This window comes from Pleurodeles waltl, chromosome 11 (assembly GCF_031143425.1).
Source record: "Pleurodeles waltl isolate 20211129_DDA chromosome 11, aPleWal1.hap1.20221129, whole genome shotgun sequence".
Lineage (NCBI taxonomy): Eukaryota > Metazoa > Chordata > Amphibia > Caudata > Salamandridae > Pleurodeles > Pleurodeles waltl.
In genome coordinates, this window is record NC_090450.1 from 787,918,542 (window position 1) to 787,933,836 (window position 15,295).

Sequence of the window (15,295 nt, forward strand, 5' to 3'; positions counted from 1 at the left end):
GGTTATTTGTGTATTTTAACATGATATGCCATCATAGTGGTTGGAAAATAGGAGGCTCACAACCCCTTTAATCTTACTGATCAAGCTATGTCCCTGTCTGCTGGCTGCACAGACAAGGTACGACCCCCCAATTTGAATCCTATTAACCGTGAGAATTATTAGTAGATTAGTGCAAACTGAACAAAGCATCTGGAATGGTTTGTAGCGGATGAATCTTGTGTGTAAAAAAAATAACAAAAACGCGGTCCTGCAGACTGTATAACTTTGTGCACTATACATGAGGCCTTGAATTTGATAATCTTGGGCAGTGGCAGCAAATTGAGTTTATCCTTTGCTTTTGAAGAGGAAGATGAGCTAGGAAGGGAAAGAGCAAACTTCACTGCAGTATTCTGAGTGGGGCTCATATAATAAGTTAACTGGGTGCCTTAGTAGAAGAGCATCACAGCAGTCCAGTCTGCTCAAAACAAGAGAGGATAATCTGCAGGTAAGTAGAAGCTGGAAGAAACAGCAAGGATGTATGGAGAATTCTCGTAAGGGAGAAATAAGTGGTGGACAGCTTGCTGACCTGCATAGAGAAAGGGAGATTTGCGCCCATATAGAACCTCATGTTCCACACCACTGTGGAGGATACGGGGGGGGGGAATTACTGGGTAGCACCCAAACGTTTGCTGAAATAGGATGACACACTTCCAGTGGAACAATTACATATTTCTGTTTAGTCCTTGTTAAATTTGAGGGAATTTTACCCAAGCTAGCACTGTATGTCTTTCAAGCAGTTATGGAGGTAGTCGAAAGGGAGTGCGCTGGGCTGACATAATTCATAAATTTTATTCTGTGACTATGGATCAATTTAGCTAGAGGTTTCAGGTAGACTATAAACAATGTTTTATTGAAGGAAGAACCCTGCAGAACTTGCTGCTTTCTGAAATTCAGTTGGTAAAGGAAAGTGGATAACTTGTGCTCTGTCCTTCTTATAGGAGAGCCAGTCGAGGGCCACCACAAATTACTGTTTTCCCTTAACCCTGTAATTAGGATATTGAGATTTACAACATTAAAGAATGCAGACAGGTCAAATAGCACCAAGGCGACATAATGGCCTGTCTGCCGCCATTCGAAGGTCATCCAATAGGGCAACCAGAGCATATTCAGTGCTTTGAGCTGGGTGAAAATCTGGACTATGCTGGGTCAAATACATTATGATCTTCCAGTAAATTTGAGACAATTTTATTGACATGTTTTTGTGCAGTTTTCATGGGATAGATATAAAGGGATATGGGCTTAAAGCTGTGCATATTCAAAGGATCCACAGAGGGCTTCTTTTTTTTTTTTTTTTTTAAAGCAGTGTGACCATTAGCTCTTTTTACCCATCAGAAGGTGCCAAACCGGTGAAAAGTGACAGTGTGCATGATCTTCGCAAGGTTTACTGGGTTGCGAGAGGCCTGTTACCAAAACCTGGGGAGTTAAGAATCCAAAGGCGAGCCTGAAGACTCAGTATTGGCCAAATTCAAAAACGTCTCAAGGTTGAGAGAGCCCTTAGTTGAAATAGTGGGTGACAAACTGGGCACATCCAAGAACTACATTTTCTGTAATGCTGTTAGAGCCAAGATATTACTTTTTCAGTGTTGTCTTGAGAAATTGCAGACACATTTTCATGAGCATCAGCCTTTATTTTCTGAGGAGGCAAATGACTGGGAGCGGCTCGTCTGAAATAAACCCAAAATAAGGGCCTACCCCCCGGACATCCGGCCAGATGGCATGACTGCGATGCCCTTTGTCTGTTTCACTTGCAACACATGCATCGCGCTGCTATAGAGGTTTGCCTGTCGAACCTCAACGCAGCAGGTAAGTCCTGACCCACAACCTGATGGTTGGGGTCTGCTCCTCAGGACTTGCAGATGACATTTAGGGACTTTACATTTGTGGAATATGAGTAGTGGGCTGGAAAAGCAGCAGATGAAAAAATAATGTGCACAGTGCCCTCTAACAGTTGTCATGTTTGCGGAGGTAGAGATATCATCTGCTCTAGGGCACATCTTGCATGTACTGGCACCCTAGGCAGCCTGACTCCCACTAAGAACCCTGTGAGTTAGTGGAATGTGAACTCCAGCACGAAGGCTTCGCCCCCATCTGGGCACTGTTGAGCAGTCACCAGGTTCCCCACCCATACACCAGAAGAAACGGCCCGAAGCAGCAGCTTCTACATTTGGTTGAAGGGTAGGCTCTTTTTCTTGGGTTGTGGATTCTTTGAATGTTAATGTTATTGTGGAAGGCACACTCCATAATAACGTACTTTAGCTCCAATCTTCAGTCTTTAACTTACGTGACTGACTGATCATCACCACCCTCCGTCCCAAGCGCCCATAGTTTCCTCCTTAAGATATTATTGGCTGTAGGGATCAATGCTAAGTAAAAAAATAAAAAAAATCCACCTGCTCTGACAAAGCTACAAATGCAAAGTGGTGGAAACTCTGGCCCAGAAGGTGCTACATAGTTTTGGATTTCAGTGTAGCACTGTTTCATGTCTTAAATATTTTAGTTACCTGTAATTAAGCCCTTTTCTTTTCTGAAGTGCATAGACATTACATTTGTCTACTGCTTTACCCGAGCTCTTACATTTTAATCCTGCACCACCTCTTAGAATAAGCCTTGATTGCTCATCCCTGCTACCCAGAGAGTCTTTTGTTACAAGCGAGCACTTGGTAAGTCAGTTTGAGTGTAAGTTGTGGCCACAGGAACCCAATGATAATCAGTAACCTTAACAATAACTGCCCCAGTAAGCTGTAAGTGCCCCAGGACCCAAACAAAAGGACCATATCCTGTGCTCCTTCTTAAAATCACTGAAGCAAGTTCAGTCCTATAATGGTTATTCTGAAAGTATCAGCAGGTGTTTGTTACATACTTAGGAGAAAGTGTTCCATTGTCATACAGAGGTGAAGGGGCCTATTTGCATATGAAGTGATCTATGTAGTTTAGTGCCAAATCCGGTAGTAAATAGGCCTATAAGTATGCCACTCACTAAGCCATGCTACCCCAGCACACTAACTAGTTGACTTGTTTCCCATCTCTTGCCATCATGCATGACAATTGCCATCCAAGCACTCAATTCTGAAATTATCTTTGCCTATCAGCTGTCCTTTCAATCACATATCTTAAAACGGTCTGCCTTGTGCTTTTCAGTACTCCATTAGCTTGTTTAGCGTTGAGCTTTGGTTAACATGTTGTTTTCTTACTAATTTCTTCAAAACCTGATTACAGTATTACTGTTTACTTTGGCCTTCTTCGTATATGATTAATTAGCTTCAGCATATCCAAATCATGGCACCTGACAGTTTCTTGGTCTGTCATCATGTGAAATCTCTGTAGTTGCTTCCATTCCATCAGTGCATAGTTTTCATTCTTCGCCTCAGCCAAAAGGCCATGTTTCAGTATGGCCGTGTGTCCATCCTTAATCGCAAAAGTGTTATACTCCTTCACACACACTTCCCTCTGCTGCTAACCTTTTGACCATTGCCCGCATTCATCAGTACTTAATGCAGAGGCAGAGTCTTCACCTGTCCACACCTAGATTATGGAACTTTCCACTTGTACATCAGAAAGCCACCTCTCTTCTCATTCAGTTTACTATCCCTATCACCTGGTAAATGGTAACTAGCCATCTTGATGTTTGTTTGGTGCAATTCTGGGGATACCTCGTTGAGATCTCTGTTGTCCTATACCAGGCATATACATTTATTGTAATGAGAAACAGCATGAAGTATAGTTTTGTATTGAACTTGATATAAACGTTTCACATTCTCCCCAATATATAACAACAATCCTTGGAAGCCTGACTTCATCAGGTGATCTACTATTAGACAAAATGCCCCCTTCTTAGCTTCTGATTTGATTAATGCATTATTCCTTAAAATAAGCACTTGAAAAAAAATAGCCAGTGGTCCATTCCTTACTTCACATATGTGTACTCTTAACCTCACCTGAGTTTGAGTACATGGATGTCTTAAAAAAGATCCCTGACAAGCAATTGAGGATTTGTGTATTTTGCGATGGCATTAAAACATCTATTCATTCTATCTGCTCTGTTGAAGAACGTATAACTGTACACAAAGATTTTCGTGCTTTGCTCCATGTTTGCTTCCCTCATCTGTATTCATGTCAGGAAGAAATCTTTCTACAGCACTACTGCCTGACCACAACTCATTTACAACCTGCTAACTCTCCTTTCAGCCATCACATCACTAATTAAGAGAAGTGCCCAAAAATGTGCCTGTTAACCACATGGTGTTAAATGTTCTGAAGTCCATTTCCTAGTTAATAATCAAGCCTGGACTCCTTTTGCTTGTAGGAGCCTGGGGTGGGGGGGCTAGTGGAGGACAGAACATTATAATTGTTTAGATGGAAGAGGGGAAAAAACAAATTAGTTTAAAAACTAGGGTTGTGTTGTAATATTCCTCTAAGTGTGGTAGTAGGAAATCCGTATTTTAACATTTGTATTTGTTGTGAAAGAAGCAGGTCAATGAAGTGGAATTTAGGGCAAAGCAGCAGCTGATTAACTTGTTCTTGTCTCACATGTTTGGGCAGCTCACACACGTTTATGAGCATAGTATGGATGGGTTCATAGTCCTATGTACGGCATTATTATCAGGTAATATGATCTGGAGTTTTAAAGTATCCGTTAGGGTCCCAGAAAGAAAAGTACTTGTGTGTATGTCGCTTAACTATGAATTTGCCTTTTTCAGTTTGAGATGATTGTTGCAAGGATAGGCTGTGGTACACTAATATCAGCTGAATTGTGACTATGATTGACCAGCCTGACTATGAATGAAGTATTTTAGCTTTTTTGTTGAAATGATAAATCGTACTCATACAATCTAGCATACATAAAAGTATTGATATGGTCATCCAAAATCTGTGGTTCTTTCGTGATATGACAGGGTCGGCCTTTAAAGAAAAATATTGAAACTATTTAATCTCCTAAATTAACACGAGCATCAGTTAAATATGAGGTTGTGTCCTCGAACATGTTTTTGCCTCATGTACAAACCTACTGACACTACAGAGCAAACATAGTATCCACAAAGCACATCCTGCTGCTGAAGGAAATGGCAAAGTTTGCCTTGCATAGAGTGTCAGTGGTAATGTTTTGATATGTCCTTTTCCTCTTTTTCCAGACATCTTTGAAATCCAGTTCCCGGATGACATAGACAACGACATTGGGATTTTGATCACTGGCAATCTGCATTCCTCTCCAAACTCCTCTCCTGTTCCATCCCCTGGATCGCCATCTGGCATTGGAGTAGGATCACACTTTCAGCACAGCAGGGTAAGAATGTCTGGTTCTTGAAATGTAAATAGGTTCAGGTGTGGAATGGAAGATAAGCACATATGGCCTGTAGCCACACAAAAAAGAGGCTAGAGATTTAGGTCTGTTGCAAATATGCAGTTTTTAAGAATGCATTGAACATATAGTGAAGAATAGGTTATTGTATTGTAAAAGTATTTATATAGCGCTTACTACCCCTGATGAGGCATCAAAGCGCTTTTCGGCGAGTAGCACGCTACTCCGGAACCCAAAAAGAATTAGTGATGGATTAGTATCGGGAAATATGAGTACAGTTTTAGTATTATTATGAGTTAATTTGAGCCGCGGATATGAGAGTTTGTTAGTTAGATTGACTGGAGTAATAACGGGGTGGAGGGGGAAAGAAATCCAGAAGGGTTAATTGGGAGTATATCCCTCATTTACTCATCCCAAAGCTTTGGGATGAGTAAAGGGGGATGGAGGAGGGAAGAGTATGTGGAAGGGTTAGGGAGATCATAGTAGCAGGGTGAGATAAATAAGGGAGAATTTAGTAGGGTTGTTTGAGAGGTCATGCTAGTAGAGTGAGGTTTGGTGAGTTAGATGTGGAAGCGGAGGGAAGAGCTTAGACAGAGTTATTTAAGAGATGAAAGTAGAAGAATGGATTTGGGATGAGTCCAAGTGGGAATGGAGGATAGATTGATAGAGACATGACATATGATGATGGGTGGATAAGTGTGATAAGATGAGAGCAGGGATTCATAGATATCTAGTATAACAACCCACCCAGGAGCCATGCAATGACCCACGAACATGCCAAGCACAGAACAACATACACACATACATACATGAATACACACACATATATGCACATATATATGTACATACAATATATAATTAGAACCATGGGTAAATATACTTAGTCAAGAGTGAGTGTGTATTTTATTGTTATGAAATAGTAGCGATACATATTTTCCAAAGAACTATACATAACTAGAAATAGACACATAATCAGAAAAAATCATTATCAACATAGGCATATGCAGTCCATAGTTGTTTGAATATGGTGGTTATGGAGGAAAGAGCCAACTCTTGAGTAGATTTCTGAAGACAAGAAAGTTATCTGTGGCTCTTATAGTTGGGGGTAATGAATTCCATAGTTTGGCTCCTTGAACATAATATGACAAAGTGAGGTGAATACCTGAACTTTCAGACTGAAAAACTTAACTGGAAGACTCGTGTTAAAAATTAAGTGTCATTATTTTGTCCTTACATTCATAATGGTTGTAATGGAATAGAAAAACAGTAAACTAAAAAAGGTAATACTTCTTATTTTTGTAATTTCAATTATTTAAAGCCTGTACTTGTCATATTGTTTCCTTTAATGCGTCTTGCCTGATATGGCGCATGCTCTGTCACTTATGAGACATTTTGTTAGCTTACAGGGGGTTTAGAGCCCGCCCATCGATTACCATTTGTTGGCTTCAACGCCACTCATTTCCTTGCTTCTTTGTTCATTGTGTGCCAGCTTCAGTTCCCCTTTGTGATTTTGTCCCTCCCCTGGAGCATCACTCAAGTACTGCTTCCTTGCCCAGTGCATGCCGTTATATGGTTCACGCTTTTGAGCATGGGCTTTTTTCTTTCAGTTGCAGCACTCCATAAGAGAGCATGTGCTTACAGGCCATCTCCTTCCTGTCCTTCTTCCCCCCCCCCCTCCAGGTTATTACTTGCCCTATCCCACCCTCCTGACCAGCTCCGTGTTATTGTTTGCCCTATCCCATCCTGTTATATTTCTTGTCCTCCCCCACCCTCCCATTTTGCCCAGTGTTATTGCTTACCCCTCTCACCGACCATCCCATCCTGGTCTGTGCTGTTGCCTCACCACCCAAGTATTCCTCTCTGTGTTGTTGCTTGCTCCCATCTCTTTTGTTTCTTGCTCCATCCTGCCCTCTCATCCCTCTGTGTTATTGCTTGCCCCCTTCAGCCCTCCCATCCCTTTCTGCATTGTTGCTTGCCCCCCATGCCCTCCCATCCCCCTCCCTGTTGTTGCTTGGCCCTCTCCCGGCCTACTATCCCTGTCTTGTTGTTGCTTGCCCCTCCCCCCCCATCTCCATGTGGTTGCTTGTCCCCTCGGCCCCTTTCCTCGGGGGGGCGGAGCATTGGCCATGGGGCTCAGAAGTGTGGCTGCTCTACAGTGTAGCTGAAAGTAACCACAAAAGAAGGGCTATGATGCAGCCAGTGCTTACTGTATTATATTGCTTTTTACAAAGCTAACAGTTGTCAGTACAATGCTTTCTAACAGTCTTAAGGGAAATAACTGATTATCTCACTGCTCTCACTGGACGTCTCGGAAAAAACAGTTTGATGGCAAGGTCTTTGATAGGCCTTTGGTCTTCAAAAGCATTAGATTGACCAGCAAAGAGGTTCCTCCTGTTGGTATTGTTAAATAATGACAAGTCAAAAGACAGTGAGCTAGATAAGTAATTGTAAGCCACATTAAAGATAATGGTCATTCCTTTATAGGGTCGAGAGGACCAACGCTCCGTCCCTGTTGCAATCGCTCCTTGGGCTTTTAACCACGCCCATGTCACGCTTGTCACTCATTTGTTCGTGGGCTTGCCTTTTAAAATCCTCTTGATTTCATTAGTGAAACGCATGCATACGTCATGCCCTTTCCGGTGTTTAGCCCTCCTTGAGTGCACCAGCCAACTACTGACAACATATGAGGCTCCATGTTCTCGGCTTGGTTTCTGCACTACTTTGTCTTTTTAGTTTTCCACGCAGCTCGATCGCGCTGGGTTTTACATTGCGCACTCGCGCTTGGGTTTTTCTGTTCCAATTTATGTGGCAAGAAAAGTCCGGTGAGGAGTTTACAATGCTAATAGTTATAGCTCAGGACCCATTGATTCTCTTCTGTAATTTCCTAATGAATACTTATTATATGGATACCACCTTGATGAGAATTCATACCATGTTTCTCTCATACACTCAATGAGTCATAACTATCTGAACATTATTCATAGAATGACATAACTATTTGTGTGCTCCATTCTTTTTTCTAATAGAACTAACTTGCTGGTACAAGGCTTCTTGTTCCAATACACATGCTTGACAACGGGCATGTTTTGAATGTTCGAGCACCTTAACAATATTCTAGAATATAGGAATGTGCGGTAGTGTTTTGGTTTTCTGTTGTCAGCTTACCTAAAAACAGTAATGTGGGCCTCCCTGCACATGTTTGCCTGGACAGTCATGTCTGTCATGACGGGCAATTTGCCCGTTTGGTCCTGCAGGATTTCCTCGTCTCAAATTGGTCTGCAGATCCACCTCTGGGAATGGTATTGCTTGGGTGTCTATTCAAAGGTAAGGAATCTGCAGCTAAATGTCTCTATCAGAGGAACAAGTTACTTACCTTTGGTAACGCCTTATCTATGTCGAGACTATATCTAGCTGCAAATTGCTTACCAGCCCACCCATCCTTCCTGCTCTTCAAACTGATTTCTAAGGACAAGGGTATATCACTTTCTGGGTCCTAGTTTTCCACACTGGTGGTCAGTGTTCTTCATAGCGTTGTGCTTCTGGCCTGGAAGTCGTGAAAAGAAACTGAAGTCAACATGCCTAGGTGGCGCCTGTATAGGTGCCGCAGAAGTCACGTCTGGCGCGGACATCACTAATTACTCAAACGGAGCCGATCAATGCTACCTACTGGCGCACATGAGATACGGCTCTCAAAAAATCATCTGGATCGAGTCTGACACCTGAGATAATTCTAAGGTAAGGAATCTGCAGCTAGATAGTCTATCAGTTAAAGCATTACCAAAGTTAAGTAACGTGTTCATTAGTCTAAACCTGGAACAAAAGCCACAGAAATAGACATGTATGTATATATAGGATATTTAGGCAAGACAAGGAAAACAGGTGGACGGTCCAGAAAAACTGAAAACAAAAAAATGGACCACATGTGGTGCAATCTGACAAAGGAAGGAGGATAGGAATGAAATCTGTGACTGACAGATCCAAGACTCAAGATTACATCACTAGTCGGCAAACGGAAATACAAGAAAAACAAGCATTGGTCATGCCAATAGGTCGTGCCTATGCCAGAGCTATTGGCTTTGATAATGTGTTTTAGCTGTTCAGCATGGCTAAAAGTTAGTGGCATGGAGAAGAGTGTCTGGAATGTCTTAGAATGGAATGGCGAAGAGTGGTATAAAGTGTTGTAGATTGGAGTGGCAGAGTGTGTCGCGTCTTGGAGTGGCATAGTGTGGAGTCACGAAAAGTGGCATACACTGGAGCGGTGTTGAGTGTACTGGTGTAGTGTTGCGGAGTATATTGGTGTAGAGTGCAGTAGCATTGAATTCAGGGACATACGAAGCAGCGTAAAATGTAGTGGCATATATTAGAGTGGTGCATAGCAGAGTGAGGTGTCGCAGAGTGGAGTGGCATAGAGTGGTGCAGAGTACAGTCAGAGTGGAGTAGAGTGGCATAAAGAGCAGTGGTGTAGAGTAAATTGATTCAGAGTAGATTGCATTGGTGTGGAATGTAGTGACGGTGCAGTTATGGAGAGTGCATTGGTAGAGTGCAGCAATTAAGAGTAGAGTGACGAGAGTGAAGTGGCATAGAATAGATTCTTTCCGATTAGAGTGAAATGGCTTGGAGGGGTGTAGGTTATAGTGTAGCTGCGTAGAGCTGCATAGAATGTAATGGCATAGAGTAAAGATGTGTAGAGTGCGGTGGTGCAGAGTGTCATAGCTTATGGCGTAGAATGGAGTCATACAGAGTAGATTGGTGTGGCCTAGACTGGAGTAGTGTAGAATGCAGTGGTGAAAAGGGAAGTGGTGTAGAGTAGAGTGGCAAAGAGTGCATGGACATAGAGTAGAGTGGTATACAGTAGAGTAGAGAGCCATAGCGTGGAGTGGCACAGCGCGGAATGGAATGGAGTGGTGTGGCGCAGCACAGAGTGCAGTAGAGTGGTGTAGAGTGGAGTGGTGTAAAATGGAGTATTCATAGTGTGGTAGCACTATTTGAAATGAACATTACATCTGCACAGGCATACAGTTTTACTAATATAACTATGCAGTGCACAGACGAAAATGTATGGAAATTGAATTGGCTAGTTTGATTCGTTTTGATCGTATCTAACACTTCAGAAATAAAAATGTGCTTCATTTGTACGTCCATAATTCTGATATATTCTGAAGTACTTACCTAGTTCATTTAAATGTTGTTGCGTGCTGGAAAGAAAACTTTCCTACCCAAGGTATCCAGCAAGATTATCACATAAAGCCCCTCACTTTGAAGTCAGAGAAAGTCAGAGAAAGAAAAGTGAACAAGCCTCTTTGGAAGATAACCTGTGGCATTTAACCTCGATCTTTGAATGCACAGCAAATGTGACGAGATAAAAACAAGATTTACAGACCTGGTTACAGAACGGGGCTCTCAGAAGGATACTGGTAAATAAGGTTTTGTCATGGGCGCGTTGAAGTAAGCCTAGAGAATCTAAGCCAGCAAATGGAAAGCAAGATAATGTGAGTTACAAGCCACAAAGTCCACGGCAAGCAGCGGGCAGAATGCATTCCCTTGTAAACTTTTTGAAACACCCCAAGATGTATTTAGGCTGTGACCTAAAAATGAATATGAAAGCAATACAAACTTCACCCTTGAGTTCTGTTGATGCAATGCTGATCCAAACTGAAATATGTAATATGTATTGAATGAGGCCCATAGTTATAAGTCTAGTTGTCATGGGCAGTTGAGCAATGTTTGTGTCACGTTACCTGTTGTCCATTTAACCTCAATACCTGATAATTGTGAGCTCATGGTGTACTATGACTGGTCTTTTTAAGCTTTACCACAGAGTAACTGGGTTAGCAGTCAAGATATATTCTTGAACTGAGGTGCATGGGTTGAAACTCAGACACAGGGACATGAAGAGTTACTTGAGAGCCAAGTAAGGCTGGTCACAGTGTGGCTGTGCAATAGAAGTGAAGAAGGTACAACCGAAAGATAACAGGGACAAAGTTATAGTGTGACTTCATTGTAGGATCGATACTGGATGGGGGGTAATCGAGGAAACATGAGTACATAGGAGTGGAAATTGACTGTAAGCAGAGGCGATAGTAATGTGGTCGACAGTAGCAGAAGAAAAAAAAAATACTTAGTTGACAACAGAGGACAGTTGACTGAATAGATAAAAGCAAACTAGGATTGAAAGACCTTCAGACACTGACCAAAGGGGAGCAGAGGTAAGACATGAACAGGGTCAATAGAGAAAAAATGGGGATGCAGTGGGTGACAGTGTCATGGCAAACCCCAGAAGAGAATTTAGGAAACTGACAGGGAATTAAAGGAACATAAGATGAAATATGTGGAATGGCACAAAGTATCTAGGACCAGGTGAATAAACTATAAAGACTAGAAAACATTGTGGAGACAAAAATATAGGTTGGACTAGCACAGCGGTTCCCCACCTGTGATGTGGGGACCCTTGGGGTCCGTGAAGCCTCCTTAGGGGGCCCTTGACTAATCTTAGTAATTAATAAAGTGTATATAAACAAAGTGGCTAAATGTACAGTTTTAAAAACGTACTGTAAATGTCAAGGAATTTGGGATTGGAGGATAAAAATTAAATTAGTATCCTCAGATTGATTCATGGGAGCAGTGCAGGTGCATCTAACCGAATATAGTGTGGACGATGTGTGGCTTCAATTGAATTTAGAAGAGCTCCAGCCTTCCTATTAAATATATATATATATATATATGTTCGATGGCATGTGTAGCTGCAGATACACATGCTATGCACAGGTCCTGCCATCTAGTGTTGGGCTCGGAGAGTTACAAATGTTATCATTTGTGAATTTGTTTGATGGAATGCTTCTTTCTGTATTTTTTGTGTATTGTTTTGCAGGCAGTTAAAATCATCTACAGTGTTTAGGCCTGTGTACCCGGCTTCCAGTAATGACTCAGTGGAGGGGGTTCCTGAATTCCAATAATGATTCATTGGGGGTCCCTGCTTTCCACTAATGGTGATAAAGTGGGGGTCCACAGGAGTCAAAAGGTTGGGAAACCACTGGACTAGCAGCAGTAGAAGAGGTGGAGGAGTGAGTCTGCTATGGGAAGGAGAGAGCAAAGTACATGAAATTGAGAGGACAAGACTTGGAATGGGCCGACGTCGGTAAGGAGAGCCTTGACTAGCAGAGTTGATTTCGAGTAACACAATGGCTCTGTAGACCACACAGCAGACTAAGAGCAAATGGGTGAGCACTGAAGACATAGTGAAAGGACGAAAAGACGACTAGTGAGGGAAACAGCTGGATTGGGTGACAATGGGGCAGGTTGGGGAAAGCTGTGTAAAGTGAGAATTGAACAAGCTTTTGGCAAAGCCAATAGGTCCAGTTTTAGCTGCTCACCTTTTGCCTTTGTTAGTGCTCATGTTTTGCCATTGTCTGTGCTTATTATTTCCTCATGATTTTTACAAAACTGTATAGTTTTGGAAGTTGCTGGAACCCCCTCAATTTAAAAAATTTAAAACCGCTTTAGTGAAGACAGTTGTTCTCATTGGCCTGCGGCCATTTGTTCTTGTCAGTGGTTGTTTTTTTGTTTTATTATGATTTTTGCATAACATTGTTGGGGGATCTGAAGCGCCCTCATGAATAAAAAAAAAAAGGCTAAAAGCAACAACAAAAAAAAATTGGGGGCTCGAAAAGCACACATTGCTTTAGAATTCCCTAGCACATGAAAGGATCTTTGTGTGTGTAATTGTGCTCTTTTAGTCACTCATATCGAACTTAGCTAGTGGCCGAAGTTCATTAACCAACAGCCCCATGCTGTGTGCTTTAGTGAATGGAATTACAATGTAAACGACATAATAGCAGACTAATGGATGAGTAGGGATGGTTGAAAGCCACTACAAGTAAGTATATATTATACATATCATTTTAGTAAAATGAAAACTCCTGGTTGACGCACCACCTAAAAACCTAATTAGAGTTAAAGATAGGGGATGTGAGCATGGAAGAAGTGGAGGGGCGGGGCATAGAGTATGCTCACTGGATACACAGCAGTACGATAATGGAATAAGCAGAGTTTTTGATGGGGGTTGGGGAAAGTGCAAAAGGAGTTGTGTTATAATTGATGCCAAATTCAGCCTGGTGTAAGTAGCGAGCAGAGAGCAGATACCACAGTGGGAAGAATAGAAGACCAGCTAGAAGTGAGAACGTAAGCAGTGAATGGTTGAGCGTGAATCTTTTTCTGGGAGACTAGGGAACAGAGCATAGCCAATAGGGGCGTGGGGCAGGATATCTTGGAAGGTGCGCGCGCTGGTCAGAGAGAAGGGGTGCTTGAAACGAGAGGGCAGAAGGGCTGGAAGCGCACTACAGTTGAAAGGGTGACAGTAGAGGACACTGAGATGAGTCAGAGGGGAGTGAACTATTCGGCGGCAGCTCACGCTGTTAGCATTGCTTGTGAACAGGCATCTCTTGTAAGCGAGAGATTAGCGTGCCTGCTTTGAAGTGTTTGGAAGCTGGCATTGTCAATGCTTACAGTTGGTGAAGTGGGTGGGAAGCATCAGATGCTCAGCTTCTGCGTAAATACATTAAGCATCTTTGTACATGCTAAGCTAATCTGCTTCTCAATGGCTTGTGATGAGTGAGTGACTCAACATTGATCTTTTATTTGCAGTGTCTTTAAATTAACATGTCTGCTAATGGGCCACGCTTTATGAACTAAAAGGGCAATCTGGGGTCGCTCATCTGCCCTGTGGGCGCACCTCTGCGAGGTCACTGCTTCTGCCCGGTTTTAAAGATGTTTTTTTTTTTTCATGCTGGTTGCTTGAACTGTACTTTGTCCCAGAGCTTATGGACGCACTAGAGAGACAAGGGAGACAAAGGAGGGACGCAGAAGGCATGAATGGAAGAGAAGCCAGGGGGTGATAGAGGAACCCCCAGACTGGGTGGATAGATGTTTATTAGGAAGGATAAAGTGAGAAATAAAACATGTGGACTGGCAGCATTACGGGTTCAAGACGCAACATGCCTTCAAACCAGTACAACAGGCAAGTGTGCACTGGGGCACAAGGTGCCTAGTATAGTGGTTCCCAACCTTTTGACTTCTGTGGACCCCCACCTCACCCTTTACCAACACTGGAATCCAGGGACCCCTCTACTGAGCCATTACTGAAAGCTGGGGACCTAATCTGTTAATATTGCTGAATTTTCTCAGCAGTCCCGGACCGCCAGGGGCCCCGGACCATAGGTTGGGAATGACTGGCCTATTACACCCCTCTTCTACGCCCACTCAAACCCTCGTTCCCACCTTTTAAAATCACTTCATTCCCTTCCCTCCTCTGACATAAGAAAAATGAACCTTATAAATCTTCAGTCACTTTTTCCACACACAAGCCAAAAGAGTTGCATCACTGACAAAGCAGCGATTAAATTTATCTATTGCTAACCATATTCATAAACTGGTATTGGATCTACTCCCATTACCTTTCTTTGAGCAGCCTCTTTCAGGCTTTTGGAGGCAGACCATCAATCACATCTTGACCCAGCCTAGCATCTCTTACCTAACGCAGTTTTCTGGTTAGGTGTATCTTTCCACCACCACTCTAGTGCTTGCATTGAACTGCTTGAGGAGCGGCTTTACAGCTGTAGCCCTCTGTTGCTTGCTCTAGGTTGAGTGCCATGATCGAATGTGCTAACACCATCTTGCGTTAACATGTTCCACTCAGATTTACAGTCCGTTTTTTTAGTTTCTCGTTGATGCCTGCTTGAGGGGAGCTCACTAATTCACTGCACAGCTTGTCTCTTGATCTGAGGAGCGTTCCTACTGACTACTGGTTTCCCTGGTTTTGGCTTGCAAGACATGAAATGGAAGAACTGGTCTTGGCTGGTAACATAGTTGAAGGTAAAGTAGTGCTCTCAAAGTATAGTGCTTCAAAATTCTTCCTTTGTGGATGCCCCTTCTCAGTCAGGGGCCAGGAACATTTCTGTGAGAAAT

General features: G+C 42.6%; 1 protein-coding gene across 2 annotated transcripts in view; it reads left to right on the plus strand.

Annotated features, from left to right (window-relative positions):
• MED13L (mediator complex subunit 13L) overlaps nt 1-15,295 on the plus strand; it is a 982,865-nt gene that overhangs the window by 929,479 nt on the left and 38,091 nt on the right. For both annotated transcript variants that reach the window (XM_069214516.1, XM_069214517.1), the window contains exon 28: nt 5,169-5,320. In XM_069214516.1, the coding sequence (XP_069070617.1) occupies nt 5,169-5,320 (152 nt within the window). The remainder of the gene's footprint in view (nt 1-5,168; nt 5,321-15,295) is intronic.